Source organism: Aquarana catesbeiana, linkage group LG03 (genome assembly GCF_042186555.1).
Source record: "Aquarana catesbeiana isolate 2022-GZ linkage group LG03, ASM4218655v1, whole genome shotgun sequence".
NCBI lineage: Eukaryota > Metazoa > Chordata > Amphibia > Anura > Ranidae > Aquarana > Aquarana catesbeiana.
The window spans coordinates 174,414,238-174,433,164 of NC_133326.1; the positions used below are offsets into that span (position 1 = coordinate 174,414,238).

At 38.0% G+C, this 18,927-nt stretch overlaps 1 protein-coding gene across 3 annotated transcripts in view; it reads left to right on the top strand.

The window, feature by feature from the left end:
• The window catches only part of SEMA3D (semaphorin 3D), a 352,301-nt gene extending 334,429 nt beyond the window's left edge, over window positions 1–17,872 (top strand). For all 3 annotated transcript variants that reach the window (XM_073619546.1, XM_073619544.1, XM_073619545.1), the window contains exon 18: window positions 16,783–17,872. In XM_073619546.1, the coding sequence (XP_073475647.1) occupies window positions 16,783–17,208 (426 nt within the window). In that variant the 3' untranslated portion in view covers window positions 17,209–17,872. The remainder of the gene's footprint in view (window positions 1–16,782) is intronic.
• Window positions 17,873–18,927: the final 1,055 nt, after the last annotated feature.

An 18,927-nucleotide genomic window follows, 5' to 3' on the forward strand; every position in this document is an offset into this window, starting at 1 on the left:
AATCATAAGGCCGGATAGGGCTGCAAATCCATCAAGAGCTGGTATTAAGTTAGGACCAGAGACCTGTGGTGATGATAGAAAAAGTAATATATCGTCTGCAAATATACATAATTTGTGTGTAATACTTCCTACTTCAATGCCAGTTATAGTTTGGTTTGTTCTGATGTATTGGGCCATGGGTTCGAGTATAAGGGCAAATAATAAGGGAGATAATGGGCAACCCTGTCGGGTACCTCTTTCGATATTAAAGGCTTCAGATTTGTATCCAGCATATTTTATATAGGCTTTGGGTTTATTATATAATGCTTTGATCCATGTTAAAAAGTGGGGTCCAAAACCCCATTTTTGTAATGAATATTGCATATATTGCCAGGATACTGTGTCAAATGCCCTCTTAATATCGAGAGATAGAAAACATAAAGGGATTTTCCGTTTTTTAGCAATATGTGCCAATAACACTGCCCTGCGTATATTATCGCCTATGTATTAATTTTCCTATAATGCTATTTTGCTATTATTTTTGCTAATAATTTAATATCGAGGTTTAACAGAGAGATAGGCCGATAATTCACACAGGAAGTATCATCAGAAAGGGGTTTTGGGATCATACAAACAATTGCCATTAGTGTTTCTTGCCGAAAAGAATGTCCATCTAGAAGTTTGTTAAAAGTTTCAGTGAGAATGGGAGAGAGTATTTCTGAGAATGTTTTATAGTATAAAGCCGAGTAGCCGTCTGGGCCTGGTCTTTTGTTAAGTTTTAGGTCTTTTATGGCGTTAGCAACTTCATCTATAGTTATAGGCTCATCCAAACTGCTTTTTTGATTCTGAGATAACTCAGGTAAGGTTATTTTTGAGAAGAAGGATTCAGCCTCTGTAGGATTAAATTCATTGTTTGTCTTGTATAAAGTTGCGAGATGTGAGTGAAATGTATGGACTATTTTAACTGGATTACAAGTGTAAACCTTTTTTGATAATTTCAAACGTATTGGTTTGAAAGATTTGTTAGTTGAATTTAATGCCCGAGCCAAATATGTACCTGGTTTGTTTGTATTCATGTAGAAATTGTGTTTGGAGCGTTTGAGGGATTTATCAACTGACTCAGTGAGAAACAGATCGTATTCCAATCTAGATTTTTCCAGATGAGATTTTGTACTCTGAGATGGATTATCTTGAAATGATATGTAGGCTGCATTAAAATTGAGTTCTAGTTTTTTTGCTAGATTTTTGCGTTCCCGTTTAAATAGTGCCATTTGTCTTTGTATTGTACCACGCAAGACAGGCTTATGAGCTTCCCACAGTGTTATTGGGGAGATGTCTGTTGTATTATTAATTGATATGTATTCCTTTAAAGCTTGTTCAATGGCCATCTGATGTAGTGGGTGTTTGAGCATTATGTCCGGTAAGTACCACGTTGGGTCATGCGCTTTTGGTATGGCTGAGGCTATAGTAGTGTATACTGCATTATGGTCAGACCACAGAATCGGAATTATATCTGATGCAATAATTTCTGGTATCATTCCTATTGTTAGAAAAATATGATCTATTCTGGTGAAGGTTTGATGAGGGTGCGAGAAATAAGTGAATTTCTTTTTCATTGGGTTACTTTCTCTCCATGAATCTACCAGATTGTATTTGGAAAGAAGTTGAGAAAAAGGTAATCTAGAGGTTATTTTGGATGGTGTAAAAGGTGATTTATCTAGAAATGGGAGGAGGACCTGGTTCGAATCCCCACACATTATTACTGTTCCTATTTTGTGTGTATTAATCACTTGTAATATATGTGAGAGGAATGGTGTAGGTTGTTTGTTAGGAGCGTAGTAGGAAATCACCGTGATTGCTGTATCCATTAAATAACCCATGAGTATCAGGTATCTACCTTCTGGGTCTTTAATTTCTGATGATAAGGTGAATGGTGTGGATCGGTGAAATGCAATTAGAGTTCCCCTTTGCTTGGTACAGGCAGAAGCCCTGTAAATTTGTTGATAAAAAGGAGAAATATATTTTGGAGTAGAATCTTTGGTGAAGTGTGTTTCTTGGAGGCATACTATGTGAGCCTTCTTGTTATGGAAAGTACGGAAGGCTTTGGTCCTTTTTTGAGGGACATTTATTCCCTGAACATTCAGGGAAAGTATATTCAGTGGTGCCATGGCAATAGATCAAATAGTTTTGACTTACTTTTTGTTATGCAGAGCTGACTGCGCAGATCAACCTGTGTGGACTGAAGAGATGAATAGATAGAAAAGAAACCAGTGAATTCTGGAGTAAAGAGTAAACAAAAAACATATGAGATTAGATGATACATTGTATAAATTATTTTTTGCAAGTAATCACAATTTACCTGTGAAAGAGAATAAATATCTCTCTCAGGGGAATAAGTGCCTTCGTCACACTCCCACATAATATGGTTGGGAGAATGAGGAGGGCTAATGGGGGTACAAGGATCTTCCGCTTACTATGTCAAAAGACATCAAAATGATGTTTCATTAATTGGAGTGCAGAATATAGTTTTTGTTGAAATTATTTATTCCAGGGTGGTTGTATATGGTTAGTCTTGCCCTAGGCTAAATAATTCAGTTAGAAAGGTACTGTTAATAACTTTGGTATTGATGAAGATAGTTTGAATTATTTGGGGATTTTAACCCTTTTAGAGTAAACAATTACATATTTTATTCATATGTAACTGTTTAGATATGTTAACTCATAAAATTGAGGTTGTATTGCTTCAGATTAGAATAAACAAAAACATAATTCTAGGAACTAGTTAGGTAAAAATATATTTGTTTTAAGAAAAGAAAGAAAAAGCTTCCATTACTTCTGGATTATTGAACATATTTGTCCTAAAAAGTAATAAATCTATTGTTATTACCTGATAATATATAACTGAACAAGAATTTCCTTATTTCACTTATATATTCTAAAGCTATATGAATCAAAAGTAATAAGAAATATAACTGGAATGTAAGATGATCCCACACAGTGTGTGACTATCAGAATGCAGTTACATTCAGTTATAAATATAGGTTTTTTATAGAGAACCATCTCTTAGTATAATAAATGAAGAGATATCAGGAATTAGGATGTCAGTCCATTGAATCTTCTTGGTCCATGGATGATGTGGCATAACGGCCTCTTTTGTGAGAATGATGATTCCCATTTTGTTCTGAAATTTTCTGGGTGCTGCCTGAAGGTGAAGATGATGCCATTCTTCTGCGTGTGGGAGAGTTGCTGCTTGTGGGTTCTGTCAGATTTAATTTTACAAGGGTTTGTTGTAGTTCATCTGCTGATCTGCTTTTGTAAATTGTACCTTGGTAGTTAAATCTGACTGAAAAGGGGAAGCCCCATTGATACATAATGTTGTGGCGTTGCAGTTCCATTAGTTGGGGTTTCTTGGATCGTCTTTTAGTAATAGTAAGTTGGGATAGGTCAGCAAAAATTTGATAATTGTGTCCTTGAAAATTAAGTTCCTTTTTTTCTCTTGCAGCAATTAGTATTTGTTCTTTCGTTCTGTAATAATGAAATTTTGTGATTATATCACGTGGGGGTCCATCTTTCTTTTTGGCTGTGAGGGCTCTGTGTACTCTGTCCAGTTCTAAACGCTCAATAGGGATATCTGGCTTTAGTTCTTGTAATAGAGCAGTAATAGTAGATTCCAGGTCTGTCACAGTTTCAGGTATTCCCCTTATGCGCAAGTTTGAACGTCTGGCTCTATTTTCGTAATCTTCGAGCTTAGTTTGAAGTATTAAATTCTCTTTTTTTAATTGTTCCAATTCTGTTATATTTTCTTGGGTTGTAATTTCAATTTCATCCATTTTTATTTCTAAGGCTGTGGTGCGGTTTCCCAGCTCTTTTATTTCTTTGGTTAGGCTTTTTGTTATTTGGTCTGAGGTTTGTTTTAAAGCCTTATGAAGCATCTTTTCAAATTGTAATAATATTACTGGGGATACTGAGGAGGCTTGTGGAGAAGTTTGTGAGAGGATTTGTTCTGTATCTGACTCAAATGGAGAGTCTTGCTGTGACATTTTCTGTCTGTGAGAGCGCCCTGATGCTGTATCTTGTGAGGTGACTGGAGCTGCTTCAGCTGCAGTGAGTGCCTGTGAGCTCTTTGTGAGGTGATTTTTATTTCTGCCACGGTTTCCTCCCAGTACCATATTTCCTGCCCAAACTTTCACAGTTTGTTCCCTGGGGCAAAAAGGTTCAAATGGATACCTTTTGAGCCTGCAGGCTCCGCTTTGTCCTTCTCTTCTCTCCTCAGCGGTGTGGAGCTCTAACAATGCATGTCTGCTCCGCTAGGCTCCGCCTCCTGCCCCCCCAAAATGCATTTTTCTTAAGACTTAGCAAGAAGTAATTGGCCAGTGAATTTCAGTGTAGATGGCTGGACTCAGCACAAAATGTGAAACTTAACTTCTTAGGGCTCATGCACATGGCTGCAAGGTCGCTACGTAGCAGAATTCCACAACCTATTCCTTCTGTAATAAACTGTGTTGTAATTGTACTGCCCCCTTTATATTGTACAGTGTTGAGCAAACTGTTGGTGCTATATGAAGTCTGAATGATAATAATACCAATAATAATAATAATAATAACAATAATAACAATGATAAAAAGAGTATACAGAATTATCCTGGGAGCCCCAGCTGCTACATACTTTGGGCCATAGAAAGAATCTATAGGATGCAGCTGCACATGAGTATAACCTGGTAATAGGGTAAAGCGAAACACATGCAAGAACATACAAACCTGGTAGAAGAATATCTGCATGCAGGGTTGCATGTCTGTACACGACCATTTGCCAGTACCAATGTATGCCTGCATACAGACACATGCTGTAATTGTTTTCTAAAGGTGGCTATACGGAGCAGTTGGGGCCTTCGGTTATGATTTTATACAGGTTCTGTATGCTCTTGCACACTGTGTGCCCCATATATAGACATCTGCATGAGCCCTTAGACCAGGGATCCTCAAACTACAGCCCTCCAGCTGTTGCAGAACTACACATCCCATGAGGCATTGTAAAACTCTGACATTCACAGATATGAGTAGGCATGATGGGAATTGTAGTTCCAGAACACCTGGAGGGCCGCAGTTTGAAGACCCCTGCCTTAGACAATGGTTACAAGTCATTTTCAAATAATAAGAGAATCTTTAATCTTGAAAATCAATACACATTTTTATTATGTGAAGCAGTTTTTGATGCTGAACTTTGAGATTGAAACACAACGAAATATGGAAGTACAAAACTTTAGTCATCTACCACATCGGTCAGTTCCTTACCTGTGTTTTCCTGTTTCATGAGAGCAATCAATCACTGTGACTAATGTTTCCTTGTCTTTTGGTCTATGATGAAAGGTATGCTTTGAAGATGTTGCCACACAAAAGCAGCTGTGTAGATCTCCACATGTGCATTAGATAATTATAAAAATATTCTGTTTACTCAACAAAAGGAGTTCATTCTATTTGCAATGACCACAACAAATTTATACAGCATTTTCCTAGGTATTATTACACATTTTACATCCCTAATTTACTCAGTGGTATGATTGCTGCATCCTTTACTGTAAACAAAGATGGTAAAACTTCTGTTGTCATTATTGATACATCCAACAGTGCAGAGTCAATGTAAACATAAACACAGATGCAATTATTCTGTTGTTAATAATAAATACCACTGATATCCAATTGAAAATAGGAAAAAAATACCAGCTGCACTATAATTAGCTCTTCTTGCAGTGTTTTATTATTCAGTGAATTGACTGCACACAAGGATTAGGTTTATTAAAGCACTAACCGTTTGCGCTGCACTTTACAGTATAAAGGGAAACAGTGCATTTACAATACAATTCAAGGTTAGGAGAGCCCAGTTCATGAGAATTTATAATTTAATACAGAGTTTACAATATAGTATGCTATGTTTTACATAATACATGTGGTCTAGCTTACATTCAAAATGTGACCTCGCAGGTTGAAGGAATCCTGAGGGATATATGTAGGCTTCCATTGCAGACCTCTCCCTTTGAAAACTCCAGTTACCTGGCTGTTAAGTTGATTTCATATTTTCTATGGATTCTAAGTCACTACAGTACCTTGGAACAAGTAGGCAAATTAGGAAAATGTGTTTGCTGCATGCTTATTCTAGATGAAGTTAAACAAGCAGTCAATTAATTTTTCCTTAAGAAAAAAAAAAATGGTTATTGGTGGCCTACAGATTTCTATCAGTTCTGGTTTTCACCCCATGTACAGTATATTAGACTACAATTCTTTTGTTATCTTAAGGAAAAAATAGTAATAATAAAAATGAGGTAGGAATGAATAGATCTACCTGTGCTTCCGGCAGCTAAAGGTAGATACTCACATCTTTTGCTGCCTCTGTGGTTGTGATATTGGCTTCCTAACCCATCCCTGCTATTGCTGTCCCAGCAAGCAGCTTTACTGTAGTAGCCAGTTGGGAGGAGTAAAGTGAATGGACATTTCCCATATAAAAGCCTCAATGTATAGTAGCAGGCTTCCATTTTATGTGTATGGAGGGAGAAAGGGTTTGGGAAAGTAGTGAGTGCAGTTACACAAGGACACTGTGCATTTCAGTTCCAGTTCCTGTTAGTAGAGTATGAGACAGACTGCTGCAATATTGTTCTCAGTTTCATTTCTATCTTACTTACAGACAGGAATGCCAGTGGAATTTTGAATCTCATTTGCCAAATTGCCAATATAGGAGACTTCCAGACTCACGTATCCATTTTAGCTCCTAGGCAGTAAAACTTGACATTTAGTAAACAAAATAGAATATATGCCAAATTGCATAATGAACAATCAAGACTTATTTTTTTATTCATTTTTAAGTGTTGGCTGTGTGAAATACATGCCACTTTCATACTGTGTAACGTATCATTTGTCAAGTTGCAAACAGAAGAGACACACAGGCTGCCTTTTTAGAAAATCTAACACGTAAAGTGTTGCTAAACCCACAACAGTAAAATCAGTCTGTATATGCAGTAAAGCATGCTTGTTATATACTGTGGAACATAAGGGGTTCATCCGCTGCATTGTGTAAAAAGCCTGTTTGATCCTGTATGCACAGATCCTTCTCTTCTTCCACTCACTCCAGAACAGGTCTGAATAAGATAGAGTTACTGGAGTCAGGCTGCATGCGCTTAGTTTGGTGTGTATTGCTAGAGAGTTTTTTTTTCTTGGGAGAGTGCATGTGATCAGCAAAGAGCCAATCAGCACTGTCCAGACAGAGGGTCAGGGGTCCTTGATCCTGATAGGACAGCTTAGTGCAGTATGAAAACTCCTACATACTTTAACCAGAAACTGATAGAAGTCACAAGACTGCTGAGAAAAGGTATTTAGCCGTTTATATTTACTAAAATAATTGCATTTCCATGTTCTGTGTACTGTGTGAGGCCAGATATAGTGACACTGGGTTTAGTAACACTTTAAATTGCTGACTATTTTCACTCTGAAAAGAAAATGCCCCTGGCATTCTGTAATGTGTCACTATCAGATTATTTGACCATTTATATAACACTTTGTTTAGACGTTGCTTTAAAAATAATTGTTTTATACATGTGGTCACTGCATGATTCAAGTAAATACAAGAAAAAAAAAATTATCCAGACCCCTGGCTGCTCTTCTAATCACTGGTGATGTCACTGCTAATTTACAACACAGCAAGCAGGCCAGAAACCAGATTTGTGTTAAAGCAGTTGTAAAGTCTCCACAATAAACTCCCACGATAGGCTTTCTTATGGGGCAATAGCAATGGCATTTTTTTCAGCAATAAAATCTCTAAATACCTTTTTCACAGCAGTGCTTCTGTGCAGTCACATGGTCTTATCAGGTCTTAGGGACTCCTGTAGGAGGGGCTCACATCTCTCTGCTGTTTTAGTTTCAGTTTCATAAAGGGAAAGGCGGGGAGAGAATTGGCTTCCCACAGACCATGAAATTGACAGGAAGAGAGAGAGAGAGAGAGAGAGAGAGAGAGAGAGAGAGAGAGAGATACAGATGCTGCAGAAAGAGCAGGATGACGAAAAGCCTTTTTAATGACTGGAACACAGGAACAGGCAGGATCAACCAGGTATTATACTATATGGAAATACATCAATAACATTGCAAAAAAATTACTTGCACAAAAATAATGAAGAATTGATTGAACGAAGGAAGGAAATATCAATTGATCAAAAGTCGTAAGGATTGATCAAAGTAGTGATCGATCAAAGGAATGATCGATCAAAGGAAGGATTGATTAAAGGAAGGAAGGATCAATGGAAGGATCAATCGATTAAAGGAAGAAAGGATTGATTGAAAGGATTAGTCAATTGATCAAAGGAAGGGTCACACAAAGGATCGATGGAAGAATGGGCTGGTTTATCGATGTAAGGATCCATTGATCAAAGGAAAGATTGGTTGATCAATCAAAAGAAGGATCAAAAGAATAAAGGACCGATCTATGGAAGGAAGGGTCAACCTGTTGATCAGTCAATGGAAAAATTGGTCAATCAATGGAAGGATCAATCGTCAAAGGAAGGATCAATTGATCATAAGAAGGATCAATGGAAGGATCGGCTGATCAATGGAAAAATCGGTTGATCGATCATTTGAAGGACCAGTTGATGAAAGGATTGATCGATTTATGGAAAGATTGAAGAAAGGAAGGATCAGTAGGAGGAAGTGTCAACCAGTTGAAGATAGAAAGAATTAATCAAATGATGAATGGAAGGATCAGAAAATCGATTTATAGATGGATGGGTCAATCGATGGAAGGATTGTTTGATCGACTTATGGATCAACTATTGCTATACAGTGACATTGATCATTTGATTATCAAGGCTAGGTGCCTTCAACTGACCGATTCTACCATCAGTCGATCGAGGGAATCAATACTGTATAGCAATAGTAATAGAAAAAACTTTGCAGAAGTAATTAATTTAGTATTTTGAAATCTTGGCAAATTAAATATAGTTTTTTTTAAATGTTTAAATAGATTGCCATATGAAAGCAGGGAAACTGTAATGTTAGCTGTTGTCTCCAAACTTTGGGAGACACTACAGCTTTAACAAAAAGGAGGGGAGGAGCAGCTGCAAGGGAATAGACACTCAATGAAGGCAAGAGGAGAGGAGAGGGGAGGGGTGGGGAGGAGATCGGCTTCACAGTTCACACACAGACTACCAAAATGACAGGGAGAGAGGATGGGAGGGAGAGAGGGAGCTTCAGGGATGCTGAGAAGAGAGCAGGATGACAGAGACACGTAAACTGACCATGAGTTTAGCAGCCATGATAAGCATGGTCAGATTACAGAGGGGAACACAAGAACAGGCAGGATCAACCAGGAATTGTACAATATGTAAAGGGATAAATTACACTACAAAAGCACTATGCTGTATATTGTGCCTTAAAGCGACAGGATAATTTCTTTTTAGGGTTACAACCACTTTAAGTATCTATATTTTCCTAATCTAAGTTGTAAGAGTTCTAGGTGTGTGTGTGTGTGTGTGTGTGTGTGTGTGTGGGGGGGGGGTAGGTACTGTAAGTAATTCTGCTGTTATAGCCCTGAAGATATTGCACTAGTGTATGCTATAACACTGTTAAAGCAGACCCTTCTGTTTTGTGCAAATATAAGGCTAGGTGTGATAGACCACTAGCTTCAATAGGGCCATATGGAAGTGAACACGGCCCAAGATGGTGGCCCTTAAAAAAATTGTAGTAAAGATGTCACATAATCTATTATTTTCTTTCCTAAATAAAACTGAGTCATCTGAACTTTTAGATTTCTTAACGTTTACATTTTTTAACTTTCTTCAGATGTGGAATGCTTGTTAAATAACTCTTTTCATAATTGTCTTAACATGAATACTTTAATTAGGCAAAGTAATGTCTTCCACATCAGAAAGAAGGTTATTTAGGGTAATATTCTAGAAAACAGCAGTTTTGTGTCTTTCTCTGATCTCAAAAATTAATAATATAATAACATACTTCCCCGTGGTACATGACTCATACACCAAAAGTAACTATGTCCCAAAATGCATCAACAGTCTCAAATACCTGTTCTACATTTAATCTAAAAATACACTCATCAACACAAAACTCATCTGAGTTTGGTATAGAAGGACTCCTATTGAGCCAACAACCTATAATAAATGTACCTGAATGCATTCCAAATATCTGTTATACAGTATGGAGATGATGTCACAAAAATGTGTTCAGTGTACACTGTGCAATTACATTTTCAGATAGCAATATGTTTGTGAATAAAAGAAAACAAACTTTAAATGCTAGCTGAACATGTGTAAAACACAATTCTATTAGGACATTGTTAAACATTTAAAGTCATCTCAGCACCTAAAAATTCATGCACATACAGTACTTTAGACATTTTCATGAACACACCCCGTTATTTGAGCTGCCCTAAAATTTCTGTCCTAACATTTTTAAATTACTTGAACCTACCTTTCGAACCATCTGTGTCATGGGCAGCCTAACTGGTCAGGCAGCTTTGGGAGATAGTAGAACTTAAGCCAGCTCTGAACTTCTCAAACTAAATGTTGGGGCCAAGGGTCTTTCATGAAAAAGGTGTATGTAGACACAACAGTAGGTGACTGCATTTTAACCACTTACCGACCATGCTATAGCCAAATGATGGCAACAGTGCAGTCGTCCAGTTCTGAGAGGGCGTTAAAAGATGTCCTCCCAGAACCCTGCTCCCTTCGTGCCTCCTGCGGTGCGCATCAGGCGCACTCTGTGTCCTTCTATCACAGATCAGGGAAAAGGGCCAATCACAGCAGCCCTTTACCATGTAATCAGCTGTGTCCAATCACAGCTGATCACATGTAAACAGACTTGCCGGTTATCTGCATTCTTTTGCTCCCACACCATGTCTATGGGAGGAAAGGAGAGCCGTTAACTGGCAAGGCTGTCATGAAATTGTTCACACTGAAAATCAGGGCACTGATGATCAGTGCAGCCCCATCAAAGCCCATCAATACAGCCTATCAGTGCCCATCAGTGCAACCTCATCAGTGCACATCAGTGAAGAAGAAAAATTACTTATTTGCTAAATTTTATAACAGAAACAAAGATAAACATTTTCTTTTTTTCAAAGTTTTTGGTCTTTTTCTGTTTGTTTAGCAAAATATAAAAAAACCCAGTGGTGATTAAATACCACCAAACAAAAGCTCTATTTGTGTAAAAAAAAATATAAAAATTTTATTTGGGTACAGCATTGCATGAACGCTCAATTGTCATTCAAAATGTGACAGCACTGAAAGCTGGAAGTTTGTCTGGTCAGGAAGGAGATAAAAGTGCCCAGTAGGCAAGTGATTAACCAAGTATCAGTTTGACAGCTTAAAAAAATGATTTACATAAAAAATATACTGTCATAAAGTCCAAAACCTGTAATATAAGTTGCTTCAAACTACTCCTGTTTGTGGGTATTCTATGATGAAAATATGAAAGTAATGCATTCTTACATTTGTGGTTAGTGGGAAGAATTACCCTTTCATTGGCAGTTAGTGGGAAAAACACTCCTTACATTTATGGTTAGTGGGGAAATGATCATTTCATTAGTGTTCAGAAAAAAGAACAAATCTTACATTGGTGGTCAGTGGGGGGGATAAATTTGCATTTTGTTAGTTGTCAATGAGATTAATGTTTCCTACTAATGGTCAGTGTGGAGAATGCCCCTTATATTAATAGTAGAAAATAATAGAAACCTTCGCGCCAGTGGTGTCGATAACAGATAATATATATGAATTACATATACTGGTGGTACATCTAGTAAGAAAACATTCCCAACAACAATAAAAAAATTGTGGAAATATATAAACAATCAGTGTAAGCTGCTCCCCAATTTTTGAATAATCAAAAAAATAGATAATCAAAAAAAGGAATGTAAGAAAGATAGGGGGCGCTAGATACCATAATATTCAAGTGCTCCAAAAAAAAAATATATCTCCTGCATTACCAAAAAAATGGAAATGTAAGAAAGCTAGGGGGCGCTAGATCCCATACTATTCAAGTGCTCTAAATAAATATATCTCCTGTGTTACCAAAAAATGAAAATCATAATATTGACAAATCATAATTAGATTACACATTGAAGTGCCCACATTAGTGAAAACATATATAGTGATTGATTGTCCACATAAAAAAGTGATTGAAGTAGTTGAAGTGATATCTTTCAATATTATCCCAATCTTGTTGCTGTAAACAAAAAGTTTTCCATCACCAAAGAAACAAAAGAAAAGGAAAACACCTCAAAGTAGTAGATATCTGCTTACCAGATACCAATGACTCCTTTAGTTAAAAAGAGAGTCACTAGCACTTGTGCAGGGTTGTGCCTGCTCACATGGATGGCCGGGCTGTGGTTGGTATTATAGGCATGGATCATTCCCGTCAGGCTCATTCAAGATAGGATAAGGATACATAGGAAACAAAAACAGTCTCCATAGCGTAAAACCATTTATTAAAAAAATAAACAAATTAAAAAGCCAAATGGCCGCTTACATTGGTGGGTGCCTACCCGGCACTGGGGCTGCTTGCATGTCAGGGTGACTTCGCAGTCAAAAAAAGCCTTTCATGTCTCCTCCACGCTGGCGTGCGTTCCAGCTTACACAGGGGGGCAACCAAAGGATCCGGATGTTGTTGGATGATAGGACATGTGACCACGTACCGTACGGTACAAGTGCTAGTGACTCTCTTTTTAACTAAAGGAGTCATTGGTATCTGGTAAGCAGATATCTACTACTTCGAGGTGTTTTCCTTTTCTTTTGTTTCTTTGGTGATGGAAAACCTTTTGTTTACAGCAACAAGATTGGGATAATATTGAAAGATATCACTTCAACTACTTCAATCACTTTTTTATGTGGACAATTAATCACTATATATGTTTTCACTAATGTGGGCACTTCAATGTGTAATCTAATTATAATTTGTCAATATTATGATTTTCATTTTTTTTGGTAACACAGGAGATATATTTATTTAGAGCACTTGAATAGTATGGGATCTAGCGCCCCCTAGCTTTCTTACATTTCCATTTTTTTGGTAATGCAGGAGATATATATTTTTTTTGGAGCACTTGATATTTTTTTTTTTTTTGGAGCACTTGAATATTATGTTATCTAGTGCCCCCTATTTTTCTTACATCCCTTATATTAATAATCAATGAGTGGAATGTCTCTAAAATTGATGGGAAGTAGAAGGAATGCCTCTTACAGACAACATTGGTTGCTTACCTTAGCGAGAGGGCAATCCACATGCACTTCAGAATCTGATGTTTGGCACCAAACTATGCAGATACCATCAGGCAGGAGATAAATCCAGCTAAATGATATGCATGATACACCCCCCTCCTTACTGGCTTTACCTGTAGTGGACTGATGTACCTCTTGGTCCTTCATTGATTTACAATAAACACCATGAGCTGTAATCAGCCGCAAGAGCCCCTCAATATATCCTAAGCATTTGGAGTATGAGGGAACACATGACTTTTTCTTTGCTCCAAAATAACACAGTACTACATGCCTGAACAGTAGGGATGAGCTTCGAGTTCGAGTCGAACTCATGTTCGACTCGAACATCAGCTGCTCGCCAGTTCACCGTACAGCGAACAATTTGGGGTGTTCGCAGCAAATTCGAATGCCGCAGAACACCCTTTAAAAGTCTGGGAGAAATCAAAAGTGCTAATTTTAAAGGCTTATATGCATGGTATTGTCATAAAAAGTGTTTGGGGACCTGGGTCCTGCTCCAGGGGATATGGATCAATGCAAAAAAAAGTTTTAAAAACGGACGTTTTTTCGGGAGCAGTGATTTTAATAATGCTTAAAGTGAAACAATAAAAGTGTAATATCCCTTTAAATTTTGTACCTGGGGGGTGTCTATAGTATGCCTGTAAAGGGGCGCATGTTTCCCATGTTTAGAACAGTCTGACAGCAAAATGACATTTCAAAGGAAAAAAGTCATTTAAAACTACTCGCAGCTATTAATGAATTGCCGGTCCGACAATACACATAAAAGTTCATTGATAAAAACAGCATGGGAATTCCCTGAACCAAAATTTTAAAAAAAAAATGAAATGGGGGTCCCCCTAAATTCCATACCAGGCCCTTCAGGTCTGGTATGGATATTAAGGGGAACCCCGGCCAAATTTTTTTAAAAAAATGGCGTGGGTCCCCCCAAAAATCCATACCAGACCCTTATCTGAGCACGCAACCTGGCAGGCCGCAGGAAAAGAGGGGGGATGAGAGAGCAGCCCCCCTCCTGAACCGTACCAGGCCACATGCCCTCAACATTGGGAGGGTGCTTTGATGGGGACAAGGGCCTCATCCCCACAACACTTGCCCAGTGGTTGTGGGGGTCTGTGGGTGGGGGCTTATTGGAATCTTGAAGCCCCCTTTAACAAGGGGACCCCCAGATCCCGGCCCTCCTCCCTGTGTGAAATGGTAAGGGTACCTCAACCATTTCACAAAAAACTGTCAAAAATGTTAAAAATAACATGAGACAGTTTTTGACAATTCCTTTATTTAAATGCTTCTTCTTTCTTCTATCTTCTATCTTCCTTCGGTTTCTTCCTCCATCTTCTTCTTCTTCTGGTTCTTCTGGTTCTTCCTCCGGTGTTCTCGTCTGGCATCTTCCTCCGCGGCGTCTTCTTATCTTCTTGGGCAGCTCCTCGGGCCACTCCGCATCCATGATGGCATGGAGGGAGGCTCCCACTGTGTGACGCTTCTCTCTTCATCTTTTTCTCTTCATCTTCTTCTCTTCATCTTCTTGTCGGGCAGCTCCGCATCCATGATGGCATGGAGGGAGGCTCCCGCTGTGTGACGCTTCTCCTCTTCTGACGGTTCTTAAATAACGGTACCCCCCTCTTTTCATCATGGATGCGGAGCGGCCCGAGGAGAAGAAGATAAGAAGACGCCGCGAAGGAAGATGCCGGACGAGAAAACACCGGAGGAAGAACCATAAGAACCAGAAGAAGGAGAAGATGGAGGAAGAAACCAAAGGAAGATAGAAGATAGAAGAAGCATTTAAATAAAGGAATTGTCAAAAACTGTCTCTTGTCATTTTTAATATTTTTGACAGTTTTTTTGTGAAATGGTAGGGGTACTTTTGTACCCCCTTACCATTTCACACAGGGGGGAGGGCTGGGATCTGGGGGTCCCCTTGTTAAAGGGGGCTTCCAGATTCCAATAAGCCCCCCACCCGCAGACCCCCACAACCACCCAGCAAGGGTTGTGGGGATGAGGCCCTTGTCCCCATCAACATGGGGACAAGGTGTTTTGGGGGGGCTACTCCAAAGCACCCTCCCAATGTTGAGGGCATGTGGCCTGGTACGGTTCAGGAGGGGGGGCGCTCTCTCATCCCCCCTCTTTTCCTGTGGCCTGCCAGGTTGCATTCTCAGATAAGGGTCTGGTATGGATTTTTGGGGAGACCCCACGCCGTTTTTTTTTTTTTCATTTTGGCGCGGGGTTCCCCTTAAAATCCATACCAGACCTGAAGGGTCTGGTATAGATTTTGAGGGGGACCCCATGCCATTTTTTTTTTTATTTTGGCCGGGGTTCCCCTTAATATCCATACCAGACCTGAAGGGCCTGGTATGGAATTTAGGGGGACCCCCCTCGTCTTTTTTTTTTTTTTTTTAATTTTGGTTCGGGGTTCATGCCATTTTTATCAATGAACTTTTATGTGTATTGTCGGACCGGCAATTCATTAATAGCCGCGAGTAGTTTTAAATGACTTTTTTTCCTTTGAAATGCCATTTTGCTGTCAGACTGTTCTAAACACGGGAAACATGCGCCCCTTTACAGGCATACTATAGACACCCCCCAGGTACGAAATTTAAAGGGATATTACACTTTTATTGTTTCACTTTAAGCATTATTAAAATCACTGCTCCCGAAAAAACGTCCGTTTTTAAAACTTTTTTTTGCATTGATCCATGTCCCCTGGGGCAGGACCCAGGTCTCCAAACAATTTTTATGACAATAACTTGCATATAAGCCTTTAAAATTAGCACTTTTGATTATTCATGTTTGTGTCCAAAAGACTTTAACGGTGTTCACGTGTTCGAACAAATCTTTTGCCTGTTCGCAAGTTCTGGTGCGAACCGAACAGGGGGGTGTTTCGGCTCATCCCTACTGAACAGCCATTCATGAGACCCAAGCACTGTCACAATGGAGCAAGACTCACTTTGTTAAGATTTACAGAAAGGAGATGTCAGTTTTTCTATTTACTAAAATAGTAGTTAGTAAATGCAGCAATATAAGAACAATATGCTACTTTGAAACACACTTATTTTTGTAAACCTGTATATTAAATAAAGGATGGGTTAACCTTTTGAACACATCACATGTTACACCCGTATTTAGGATGTAACATGTTCACTCCCACTTCCTTGTGACTGCGCACACCCCCACAGTCATGTCATTTAATCACAGTGATCTGTGAATTGATAAATTACAAGTCACATCTTTCACCGCAGCAGACAGCATTGTAGTTTCAATAGACTTCAAGTGTTCCAGTGAGCATGCGTGTAGTCCATTCACACTCCTTCCAGCTTTCAAACTGAAAGCCGATACAGAGGTATGGGCAGAAAGCTGAAGGGAGAGTGTGAAGGTGCCTGACATTGCACCTGCAATACACTGATCATGTATGCAATATTTTGCAGGCTCCTGTAGAAGAAATAATAAATGCACTTTTTTACCTTTTTGTTAAAGGTGAACTTAACCTTTAGGTAATAAAATAATATGTTTTTTCTGTGTCTATTAATATTCAATTTAATTTGTTTTTTTACAGATAACATTGGATGAAAGGGTTATTAAAACTGAATATGGGCTTCTGATTCGTAGTCTACAGAGGAAGGATTCTGGAATTTACTACTGTAAGGCACAAGAGCACACGTTCATTCACACCCTTGTAAAACTCAATGTAAAAGTCATAGAAAATGAGCAGATGGAACAGACACAGAAGATGGAGGATGAGGAGGGCAAAGGCCGTGATATAATGCCTGAATCAAGGCTAAGGTATAAAGACTATCTGCAACTTTTAAGCAGTCCTACCTTCAGTATGGATGAGTACTGTGAGCAAATGTGGCACAAGGAAAAGAAGAGACAACGCAATAAAGGTGGAGCAAAGTGGAAACACGTCCAAGAGATTAAAAAGAGTAGGAACAGGAGACACCATGAACAAAGGGAGAAACTTATTAAAATCTTACCTGCATAGACTGTATAGACTTTTATACACTTATTCCATTGTGTACATTTCTTGTATTCATATTCTCCTTTTGAACTGGGAAGATCCAATATGTACAAGACAATGTAGTACCAAGAATATCACAGAAAAGTGAAGTCAATTAACAATTTTTTGTATTACAGCTTTCAGAAACTAGAATGGATTTAGGGGGTATAAGTATCCTTTTTTGTGTAGTGTTGTTTGTGTGTAGCTCTATCTTTTGGGTTAAGTTAATAATAATTGGTCATTCAGGCTTTTATTTATTAAACTGTGTTATTTAGGTGTTGCATTATTTTCTTTTTTTGTAAGTTATAAATTAATATTGGGATGTTTACCTTTTTGTAATGTTTTTGTTTTATTATGAAAATTGTATTTTTTTTAAGACTGCCTGATTCTGAGACTCAATTTTCAGCAACATTGGTGCAAAATATGTGCAAAAATAATCAACAGTAATAACAATCAGGATTCCTTTGCTGCTCTAAAATTCACTGATGGTTTTAATATCAGCGTTTAAACATTTTTTTAAATCTGCATTATTAATAATGACGATGAACTACTCCTATTGTATTTGTAGCAAATTAAAGGTGGCAAAATGTTAAAGTTCTCCGACATCAGGAAATTGCGCACAATAAAATATATTTGTTGAACTTTCTAAGTTTTTAATTCTTCTTTGCCCCGTTTTTGTGCAGAAGCAATTTATACTTTGACATTATGCTTTATTAATTAAGAGGAGGGGGGTATATTAGGGTAATATTGATGGTAATCTATAGTTTATATTTTTTTAGATATACTGTTTATGTTATTGTATCCATTCAAATGTAAATAAATGTGTTAATCATGTGTTAAATAGTGTGTTAAAAAAGTGAGGTTTATTTATAAAGCAGTAGATGTGACATTCGCCAAACATTCACTCTGACCAATCATTTACTGTGTAATTAAACACATATAGCAGGAACATTAACCTGCAGTGAATGTCACATTCACTGCTTTAGAAATCTGCCCCATTTGTTTCTATGCTTGTATTTTTTTTTTTTAAGGAACATGGGGCAGCCAGTATTTTATGCATCCTATGCTTGCTGCTTATAGGGGATACACTTTGGGGTTGACTTAACAAAGGGAGATTTTCCTTAGCTTAGTGAATGAGGTGAAGATGAGGTGAAGATCTGCTTAATTCCAGCATTCGAAAGCCATAATATTGCTTCTTTTTTCATTTTCCTTGCTTGTGGATATTCTTTGCAACGTGAGTTTTCACCACATTCTCTAGGCTAAGTGAAATTTCACTTTACAAAGTGAACATGCCGCACTCCTGTAATAAATCCACCCCATTAAGTTTCTTGAGTTTGTAATTAATCTGTGCATATATTAGTATAAATAATGAATTAATAAACATAGGTGTTACCCTCAGTGAAAACCTTGTCTGCTATAGGAACAGTTAAAGCATATATAAATCCAAACAATAATATTATATATTGCAGCTTCTCAGTCCTTAGATGTGGTGTTCCCCTCAGTGAAAATCTCAAACAAATTTTCTCCCACTTCCTGAAATGCCTTAACAGTTTTATACAATGGGAAAACTCATTGACCTAAAAAGAGATGGGCAGGGAAAGACTATAGATAAGCTGCTACCGAAAGAGTTAAAGCATATACCTGTATATACCTAAACAAAAATGTAATAAATTGCAACTCCTTGCAGTCCTTAGATGCGGTGGC